We start from the raw sequence: 11810 nt of genomic DNA on the forward strand, positions 1-11810 counted from the left end.
CAGTTACGCACTGGGGTCGATATAATCGACTTAATTCGTTTGTCTTTCCTTGTTTGTCCTCTCTGTGTTTAGCCCCTTGTGGGTAGTAAAGAAATAGGTATGAACCTTGCTTCCCAACTGCATGCTTCTGGGATCAGTCCCACTACATGGCACCTTATGCAAGTCTATTCTACTAGAACACTAAGCCGAACAAACCCTTGTGAGTGGATTTTTTAGAGGGAAACTGAAAGAAACCCAACATTTATATTTGTCTTCCTGGCTATTAATCTTTAACCCTTTCGTTACTAACCGGCTCTGGCTCTGATTACAAATGTCTTGTTTCCATAAGTTTTGAATACAAATCTTCCACCAAATCTTAGTCACAATTTATGCTCCTAACACTAGCTCAATGATAACTAAGTTATTTTACTAAATTCTTTGTTATATTTAAAGTAATTGAAAGAAACAGAGCATCTCAAAATAAATACAGTAACGAAAGGGTTCAATTATTACAAATGAGAAAATACATGAAGCCAAGTGAAATTGCAAGCACTGAAATACTAGTTTCTCTTCCGGACCACCAGTCATTATATAAGGAATGGTCCTTACCGTTTTTGTGCAGAGAGAAAGAAGGAGAGATGGAGATGAGATCAGGACAACTGATGCTGCCCAGCACACAGAACCAAACCAGGAAGATGCTACAGAATTTCAACTGTGATACAACTTCCACCGTTCCAGATAGAGTTTGTTAAAACTTGCCAAACCTGTTACTTCACAATATGTAAGACATTTGCCATGTATTTTTATAAAGGGTTGTAATAAATAAATCGCATTGAATTTACGTGGTTCTTCTTGTCATTCTTTTGTATTCGGTAACTCCAGGCAGACAGACTAGACCAGTGAATGCATAACCAACACACAGGTACATCAAGATGAACCAGCCACAGTTAACTCGCAAGCAAAACTCATAACCAATGCTACAGAATTTCAACTGTGATACAACTCCCACTGTTCCAGATAGAGTTCGTTAAAACTCAACACCCCCTACACTCTAATCATGCTTCCTTTGCAGTATCCTATTCCTTTACTACCCACAAGGGGCTAAACACAGAGAGGAGACAAACAAGGACAGACAAAGGGATTAAGTCGATTACATCGACTCCAGTGCGTAACTGGTACTTATTTAATCGACCCCGAAAGGATGTCGACCTCAGCGGAATTTGAACTCAGAGCCTAACGTTCCTGCCAGCTCGCCACATTTACAGTATCCTGTCCCTTATATTATGACGTTTGAACCTTAAGGGTATGTCCTGGCCCTTGCCACCATCTATATCTCTTTCTTCCCTTACTCAACCATCCCCATTTATGTTCTGATCCCCTCCCTAGTGAATACGCCCATCATTTTGCCACTATCTCCATCGTGTTGTCTCCCAGCCTCTATCTCCTTCTCCTGCATTTCCCTCAGGCTGGGTAACCATGTATCTCCTGTTTCTGTCTTCATCCTGATCTCTATCTCTCTGGCCTGGTAAACTTGTACTTCCTCTACAGCAACGGACAGATCACAACAACAGATGCTGCCCAACACACAGAATCAAACCATGAACATGCTACAGAATTTCAACTGTGATACAACTCCCACTGTTCCAGATAGAGTTCGTTAAAACTTGCCAAACCTGTTAATTCACAATATGTAAGACATTTGCCATGTATTTTTATAAGGGGTTGTAATAAATAACAGTCCTAGATCTTCTTGTCATTTGTTTATTTATGGTAACTCCAGGGACACCGACTACACCAGTTAATGCATAATCCAGAATGATTAGAATTTTATTTTTGGCAGCGTCGCCTGACTGGCGTCTGTGTCGGTGACACGTAAAAGCACCAACCGATCGTGGCTGTTTGCCAGCCTGCTCTGGCTCCTGTGCCGGTGGCACGTAAAAAACACACACTACACTCACGGAATGGTTGGCGTTAGGAAGGGCATCCAGCTGTAGAAACACTGCCAAATCAGACAAGAGGCTGGTGCAGCCTCTCTGGCTTACCAGACCCCGGTCGAACCGTCCAACCCATGCTAGCACATACAACGGACGTTAAACGTTGATGGTGATGATGATGATATAAAAAATATATATATATATATAGACACACACGTTAATGATAGGCAGAAGTTACAGAGTGACAATGGCCAAATTCGTGTTTCATGAGTGCCAATACATGAAACTCTCAGCTTTTGACTTACTCTCAAACTTCTGCCCATGATATATATATATATACGTACGTATAGGTGTCAAAAAATCTCATCACGCAATCAAATCAATGAAAGAGCCTCTACCTGGCCGCTCGACACGCTAAAAATAGCAGCCAAAGTATCCCCCTACCAAAATCACACGTCAGATTGAATCGATCCAGTAGGCAGGGTGCACCTTTTCTACGTATGCCGAAACTACGGGGAAGTCGACTGTGCTTTTTACCGTTTCGGGGTCAGTTTTGCCTTTCGCCTTTTTTGGCGGGTCAATAAAATAAATTACCAGTTGACTACTAAGGTTCGTTAGTGGAGGCGCAATGGCCCAGTGGTTAGGGCAGCGGACTCGCGGTCATAGGATCGCGGTTTCGATTCCCAGACCGGGCGTTGTGAGTGTTTATTGAGCGAAAACACCTAAAAGCTCCACGAGGCTCCGGCAGGGGATGGTGGTGATCCCTGCTGTACTCTTTCACCACAACTTTCTCTCACTCTTACTTCCTGTTTCTGTTGTACCTGTATTTCAAGGGGCCGGCCTTATCACTCTCTGTGTCACGCTGAATATCCCCGAGAACTACGTTAAGGGTACACGTCTCTGTGGAGTGCTCAGCCACTTACACGTTAATTTCACGGGCAGGCTGTTCCGTTGATTCGGATCAACCGGAACCCTCATCGTCGTAACCGACGGAGTGCTTCCATCCACTGAGGTTCGTGTAATCGACTTAGGCACCCCCCCCTCTCCTCACCGAAATTGCTGGCCTTGTGACAAAATGTGAAATGAATATTTCATACGCATGCGCACTAAGCGTATTTCCGCCTCCATTCCTGAAATCTCTGCGCACATGTCTGGTGCCAGAATTTCTCTCAATTCACTCCCAAACACATTTATAATACATTTCTCAACCACCCGAAGCACTTCTAACAACAACACCATCCTTTATAAAGACATTTCCGTAAGTATTAAACAACGAAATCGTTTAATCTTTCAATACTTTGGTGTTTTAGATGTCCTTTGATGTGTGCGACATTTGGCTGCTATTTCTAGCTATGGCGGCAACCTCCTACACGCTCCATCGTTTCCCCATTTGTTTTTCCCACCCACTACGAATCCCGATCTTGTCTCCAATGAGTGTAGTGGGTGCTTTTTACGTGCCACCGGCCCGGGGGCCAGTCGGGGCTGGCAGCGGACACGAACGGATGGTGCTTTTACGTGCCACCGGCCCGGGGGCCAGTCGGGGCTGGCAGCGGACACGAACGGATGGTGCTTTTACGTGCCACCGGGGCGGCGCCGGCAGCGACCACGATCGGATGGTTCGCTTAACCACTGCTGCAACTTCCACTGATGTTGATCGACCTCGATTTTGGTTCTGCTTTCTGATATCTGATTTCATTTCCTTTGATTTTGACTGTTCTCACTGTGTGTGTGTGTGTACTCTTTACTCTTTTACTTGTTTCAGTCATTTTGACTGCGGTCATACTGGAGCACCGCCTTTTTAATCGAGCAACTCGACCCCGGGACTTATACTTTTGTAAGCCCAGTACTTATTCTATGGGTCTCTTTTGCCGAACCGCCAAGTAACGGGGACATAAACACACCAGCATCGGTTATCAAGCAATGCTAGGGGGACAAACACAAACACACACATACATACATATATATATATATATATATATATACGACGGGCTTCTTTCAGTTTCCGTCTACCAAATCCACTCACAAGGCTTTGGTCGGCCTGAGGATATAGTAGGAGACACTTGCCCAAGGTGCCATGCAGTGGGACTGAACCCGGAACCATGTGGTTGGTAAACAAGCTACTTACTACACAGCCACTCCTGTGCCTTGCGTGTGTATTTATTTTTAAATGTGAATGTGTAATTGGAGTTTACAAATATGTTAGCTTCACATAAGATGTAAATTTTAATAAATTTAAAATTCCCTTGTTCAGTTAAATGTTTATTTCTAGAGTTTATCTTTATGGAAATGTTGAATCAGTATTTTTTAAGTAGCCTCTATATCTTACACTGTTGTTTCTTTATTATTTTAGAATATCAGATCACATTGGTATAACTGAAGATACGTCTCATTATTTATCATCTTTTAAAGACCAAAATATTGTACAGAAGAGATGTATAAGATTGTTTCTGAAAATGTGTCGTAGAATTCCACTTTGAAATGCGTTCTTAGCAAACTTTCTGGACTTCACTGGCTGGAGTGTCTACAAGATGTGTCTGTGTGGAAATTAAACTTGGATAAATTTACTGGACAGAAATACAGCAGTTGAAATATTTGTAAACAAAATAGTGTAGAAGCAAAGAGAAGGAAAAAATATATCTATTGTGATTTTCAAAGAAATAAAATGGAAAATAGTGAGGAACCAAAGGATTTGACTTTTCTAGAAGACAAAGTGAAGAAGAGACGTATATTGTCACACGAACGTGATGTCTGTAAAAAGTCCTTCTCTGAAAAGGGTAACTTGAATAAGCAGAAATGTATTCATATAGGTGAAAAGCCATTTCACTGTGACATTTGTGGTAAATCATTCTCTGCAAATAGCAAATTGACTAGACACAAACGTATTCATACAGGAGAGAAGCCATTTCGCTGTGACATTTGTGGTAAATCATTCTCTGCAAATAGCAAATTGACTAGACACAAACGTATTCATACAAGAGAGAAGCCATTTCGCTGTGACATTTGTGGTAAATCATTCTCTGCAAATAGCAGATTGACTACACACAAACGTATTCATACAGGAGAGAAGCCATTTCACTGTGATGTTTGTGGTAAATCATTCTCTCAGAAAATGGAGTTGATTTCACACCAACGTGTTCATACAGGAGAGAAGCCATTTCACTGTGACATCTGTGGTAAATCATTCTCTCACAGTAATACTTTAACTGATCATAAACGTATTCACACAGGAGAGACACCATATTCTTGTAATATCTGCAGTAGATCATTTTCTCTCAGCAGTTCTTTGACTACTCACAGACGTGTTCATACAGGAGAGAAACCATATCACTGTGACATCTGCAACAAATCTTTTTGTGTCAGTAATCAGCTAACTTCTCATAAACGTATTCATACAGGGGAGAAGCCATATCACTGCAACATCTGTAACAAATCTTTCTCTCAGAGTAATACCCTAATTACTCATAAACGTATTCATACAGGGGAGAAGCCATTTCACTGTGTCATCTGTGGTAAATCATTCTCTGACCGAAGTACTTTCATTTCTCACAAGCGTATTCATACAGGAGAGAAGCCATATCAGTGTAACATCTGTAGTAAATCATTCTCACAAAAGGGTGGCTTGGATAGGCACAAACATATTCATTCAGTTGAGACACCATATTCCTGTAATATCTGTGGCAAATCGCTCTCAAGCAAAAGCAGTTTAACTTCTCACAAACGTATTCATACGGGTGAGAAGCCATATCGCTGCAACATCTGTAACAAGTCTTTCTCTGTAAGTAGTATTCTGACTATTCACAAGCGTATTCATAGAGGAGAGACACCTTATTCTTGTGATATCTGTGGTAAATCATTCTCCCGAATTGACAACTTAACTAATCACAAACGTTTCCATACAGGAGAGAAGCCGTATCACTGTGATGTCTGTAACAAATCTTTCTCTCAAAGAAGTACCCTAACTAATCACAAACGCATTCATACAGGAGAGAAGCCATTTCACTGTGAAATCTGTGGTAAATCATTCTTTCAACTTGGCGACTTAGCTACCCATAAACGTTTCCATACAGGAGAGAAGCCATACCACTGTGATATCTGTGGTAAATCATTCTGTACAAGTTACGAATTGCTTGTACACAAACGTATTCATACAGGCGAGAAGCCCTTTCACTGTGATGTCTGTGGTACATCATTCTCTCAACAGAGTGCTTTAAATTCACACACGATTGTTCATACAGGGGAAAAGCGATTTCGCTGTGACATTTGTGGTAAATCATTCTCTGCAAATAACAAATTGACTAGACACAAACGTATTCATACTGGCGAGAAGCCATATCACTGTGTCATCTGTGGTAAATCTTTCTCTGACCAAAGTGCTTCCAATTCTCACAAACGCATTCATACAGGAGAGAAGCCATATCAGTGTAACATCTGTAGTAAATCATTCTCACGTTGTAGTGCTCTCGCTTCTCACAAACGTACACATACAGGAGAGAAACCATATTCTTGTAATATATGTGGTAAATCATTCCCTCGCAACTGTGCTTTGACAGATCATAAACGTATTCATACAGGAGAGAAGCCACATCACTGTGACATCTGTAACAAATCCTTCTCTGCCAGTAGTAACCTAATTACCCATAAACGTATTCATACAGGAGAGACACCATATCACTGTGATATCTGTGGCAAATCATTCTCCCAGAGTAGCGCTTTAACTGGTCACAAGCGTATTCATACAGGTGAGAAGCCATATCACTGTGATATCTGTGGCAAATCATTCTCTCGTAGTAGCGCCTTAACTTCTCACAAGCGTATTCATACATGAGAAAACCTTTTCTCTGTGAGTGGTGACTGAACCCTTTACCATGCAGGTTATTCTGTCGAATGTGATGTTTATTTATTCACATTATTTTCAACTTGTCTTACATTATCTCACAGCTTTCAAGTTTTTACGATATGATTGTTTGTATTTAGAATGACATTGTAGGGTAGGTGCAAGAGGCCAACTCTGGCTAGTTTGACCATAAGATAGATAGAAAATTTGGACCAGATATGGCAACTTTAAATGCTAAAGACCTAACCCTACAAGTAACAACATTTCTTACTTCCCACAAGGACCATAGGGGACCATTTTTGACTGTCATTGAAAATCACATTTAATACAATTTATTTTAAATATCAGCAAATGCATTGAATAAAGGATTTGAAAATTCATTCTTTTAGCATTTATTTACATGTGAAAAATATATATCTATGCACATATATTGATATGATGCTCATGATTGCACATTCAATACATTTGTAGGAATTAAAAAGTAATTAGCAGAATTGGTGGTAAATGACCGCTCGGTACTTCTGGTGTTAACTAAATGTGTATCTATTCATATAGATGTATGACTATCAATGTGACAATTCATAAGAACAATAAGCATTTTGAGCTTCTAAAATTGTGGTAGTGTTGTGGGCTATCTCCTTGGCATTAACCAAACTATTCATCAGGGAATTGTAATTGTGGAAGTTCCTTCTATACCAAAACATAAAGAATAAGGGACACTCTCTCTAACTATAGATGTAATCACACAGGAGAGGAGATAGAGCTGTGTGTGATAACAGCCTCCTAACTCCAGAGTTTATTTCACCACATCTCAGGTAACTCACCTGTGGGATATTTTTATTTTTATTAAAAGCAACTTTTTTGCATATTTTAAATTTTGTCTTGCATGAATTTTAAGAATCTGTTAAAACCAATAGGTGTGGCCGTGTGGTTTGAACCTTGCTTCCTAAGCAAGGCGGCGAGCTGGCAGAACCGTTAACATGCCGGGCGAAACGCTTTGCTGTAATTCATCTGCCACTAACGTTCTGAGTTCAAATTCGGTTGAGGTCCACTTTGCCTTTCATCCTTTCGGGGTCGATTAAATAAGTACCAGTTACGCACTGGGGTCGATATAATCGACTTAATTCGTTTGTTTGTCCTCTCTGTGTTTAGCCCCTTGTGGGTAGTAAAGAAATAGGTGTGAACCTTGCTTCCCAACTGCATGCTTCTGGGATCAGTCCCACTACATGGCACCTTATGCAAGTCTATTCTACTAGAATACTAAGCCGAACATACCCTTGTGAGTGGGTTTTTTAGAGGGAAACTGAAAGAAACCCAACATTTATATTTATAGGAATCATATTGTCTTCCTGGCTATTAATCTTTAACCCTTTCGTTACTAACCGGCTCTGGCTCTGATTACAAATGTCTTGTTTTCAGAAGTTTTGAATTCAAATCTTCCACCAAATCTTAGTCACAATATATGCTCCTAACACTAGCTCAATGATAACTAAGTTATTTTACTAAATTCTTTGTTATATTTAAAGTAATTGAAAGAAACAGAGCATCTCAAAATAAATTCAGTAACGAAAGTGTTAAATTATTACAAATGAAAAGGTACATGAAGCCAAGTGAAATTGCAAGCACTGAAGATAGTAGTTTCTCTTCTGGACCACCAGTCATTATATAAGGAATGGTCCTTACCGTTTTTGTAAAGAGAGAAAGAAGGAGAGATGGAGATGAGATCAGGACAACTGATGCTGCCCAGCACACAGAACCAAACCAGGAAGATGCTACAGAATTTCAACTGATACAACTTCCACCGTTCCAGATAGAGTTCGTTAAAACTTGCCAAACCTGTTACTTCACAATATGTAAGACATTTGCCATGTATTTTTATAAAGGGTTGTAATAAATAAATCGCATTGAATTTACGTGGTTCTTCTTATCATTCTTTTGTATTCGGTAACTCCAGGCAGACAGACTAGACCAGTGAATGCATAACCAACACACAGGTACATCAAGATGAACCAGCCACTGTTAACTCGCAAGCAAAACTCATAACCAATGCTACAGAATTTCAACTGTGATACAACTCCCACTGTTCCAGATAGAGTTCGTTAAAACTCAACACCCCCTACACTCTAATCATGCTTCCTTTGCAGTATCCTATTCCTTTACTACCCACAAGGGGCTAAACACAGAGAGGAGACAAACAAGGACAGACAAAGGGATTAAGTCGATTACATCGACTCCAGTGCGTAACTGGTACTTATTTAATCTACCCCGAAAGGATGTCGACCTCAGCGGAATTTGAACTCAGAGCCTAACGTTCCTGCCAGCTCGCCACATTTACAGTATCCTGTCCCTTAGATTATGACGTTTGAACCTTAAAGGTATGTCCTGGCCCTTGCCACCATCTATATCTCTTTCTTCCCTTACTCAACCATCCCCATTTATGTTCTGATCCCCTCCCTAGTGAATACGCCCATCATTTTGCCAGTATCTCCATCGTGTTGTCTCCCAGCCTCTATCTCCTTCTCCTGCATTTCCCTCAGGCTGGGTAACCATGTATCTCCTTTGTGGCGGCACACCTGTTTCTGTCTTCATCCTGATCTCTCTCTCTCTCTGGCCTGGTAAACTTGTACAGCAACGGACAGATCACAACAACAGATGCTGCCCAGCACACAGAATCAAACCATGAACATGCTACAGAATTTCAACTGTGATACAACTCCCACTGTTCCAGATAGAGTTCGTTAAAACTTGCCAAACCTGTTACTTCACAATTTGTAAGACATTTGCCATGTATTTTTATAAGGGGTTGTAATAAATAACAGTGCTAGATCTTCTTGTCATTTGTTTATTTATGGTAACTCCAGGGACACCGACTACACCAGTTAATGCATAATCCAGAATGATTAGAATTTTATTTTTGTCAGCGTTGCCTGACTGGCGTCTGTGTCGGTGACACGTAAAAGCACCAACCGATCGTGGCTGTTTGCCAGCCTGCTCTGGCTCCTGTGCCGGTTGCACGTAAAAAACCCACTACACTCATGGAATGGTTGGCGTTAGGAAGGGCATCCAGCTGTAGAAACACTGCCAAATCAGACAAGAGGCTGGTGCAGCCTCTATGGCTTACCAGACCCCGGTCGAACCGTCCAACCCATGCTAGCACATACAACGGACGTTAAACGGTGATGATGATATATATATATATATATATATATAATAAACACACACGTCAATGATAGGCAGAAGTTACAGAGTGACAATGGCCAAATTCGTGTTTCATGAGTGCCAATACATGAAACTCTCAGCTTTTGACTTACTCTCAAACTTCTGCCGATGATATATATATATATATACGTACGTATAGGTGTAAAAAAATCTCATCACGCAATCAAACCAACGAAAGAGCCTCTACCTGGCCACTCGACTCGCTAAAAATAGCAGCCAAAGTATCCCCCTGCCAAAATCACACGTCAGATTGAATCGATCCAGTAGGCAGGGTGCACCTTTTCTACGTATGCCGAAACTACGGGGAAGTCGACTGTGCCTTTTACCGTTTCGGGGTCAGTTTTGCCTTTCGCCTTTTTGGCGGGTAAATAAATAAATTACCAGTTGACTACTAAGGTTCGTTAGTGGAGGCGCAATGGCCCAGTGGTTAGGGCAGCGGACTCGCGGTCATAGGAGAGCGGTTTCGATTCCCAGACCGGGCGTTGTGAGTGTTTATTGAGCGAAAACACCTAAAAGCTCCACGAGGCTCCGGCAGGAGATGGTGGTGATCCCTGCTGTACTCTTTCACCACAACTTTCTCTCACTCTTACTTCCTGTTTCTGTTGTACCTGTATTTCGAAGGGGCCGGCCTTGTCACTCTCTGTGTCACGCTGAATATCCCAGAGAACTACGTAAAGGGTACACGTGTCTGTGGAGTGCTCAGCCACTTACACGTTAATTTCACGAGCAGGCTGTTCCGTTGATTCGGATCAACCGGAACCCTCATCGTCGTAACCGACGGAGTGCTTCCATCCATTAAGCTTCGCGTAATCGACTTAGGCACCCCCCCTCTGCTCACCGAAATTGCTGGCCTTGTGACAAAAGGTGAAATGAATATTTCATACGCATGCGCACTAATCGCATTTCCGCCTCCATTCCTGAAATCTCTGCGCACATGTCTGGTGCCAGAATTTCTCTCAATTCACTCCTAAACACATTTATAATACATTTCTCAACCACCCGAAGCACTTCTAACAACAACACCATCCTTTATAAAGACATTTCCGTAAGTATTAAACAATGAAATCGTTTAATCTTTCAATACTTTGGTGTTTTAGATGTCCTTTGATGTGTGCGACATTTGGCTGCTATTTCTAGCTATGGAGCCTACCTCTACACGCTCCATCGTTTCCCCATTTGTTTTTCCCACCCCCTACGAATCCCGATCTTGTCTCCAATGAGGTAGTGGTGCTTTTTACGTGCCACCGGCCCGGGGGCCAGTTCGGGCGGCCACGTTCGGATGGTTCTTTTACGTGCCACCGGCCCGGGGGCCAGGCGGGGCAGCCACGTTCGGATGGTTCTTTTACGTTCCACTGGCACGGGGGCTAGGCGGGCGGCCACGTGTGATGGTTCTCTTACGTGCCACTGGCACGGGGGCCAGGCGGGGCATCCACGTTCGGATGGTTCTCTTACGTGCCACAGGGACGGGGGCCCCAGGCGGGGTGGCCACGTTCGGATGGTTCCTCCTTACTGCCACCGCACTGGTATCACAGCTACAATTTCCTGATGTTGATCGATTTCGATTTTGACTTTCACTGCTCAGCAGGTCTTCATAAGTAGAGTTTTTTTGTGTCCAAGAAGCAAAGCTATGCATAAGTGGACTGGCTACATCCTTGGTAGAGGCCACGGGTTTAGGTCAATATTTTTACTCCTTTATTTGTTTCAGTCATTTACTGCGGCCACGATGGAGCAACCGCCCTTTAGTCGAGCAAATCGCCCAGGGACTTATTCTTTGTAAGCCCAGTACTTATTCCTATCGGTCTGTTTTGACGATCGCTAACTAACGGGACATAAACACACCAGCA

At 42.1% G+C, this 11810-nt stretch overlaps 1 protein-coding gene across 1 annotated transcript in view; it reads right to left on the reverse strand.

The window, feature by feature from the left end:
• Nucleotides 1–3891: 3891 nt before the first annotated feature.
• LOC115226812 (intraflagellar transport protein 172 homolog) overlaps nucleotides 3892–11810 on the reverse strand; it is a 46651-nt gene continuing 38732 nt past the window's right edge. The window contains exon 15 of the mRNA XM_036515260.1: nucleotides 3892–3919. Coding sequence (XP_036371153.1) covers nucleotides 3909–3919 — 11 coding nt within the window. The 3' untranslated portion in view covers nucleotides 3892–3908. The remainder of the gene's footprint in view (nucleotides 3920–11810) is intronic.

This window comes from Octopus sinensis, linkage group LG30 (assembly GCF_006345805.1).
Source record: "Octopus sinensis linkage group LG30, ASM634580v1, whole genome shotgun sequence".
Lineage (NCBI taxonomy): Eukaryota > Metazoa > Mollusca > Cephalopoda > Octopoda > Octopodidae > Octopus > Octopus sinensis.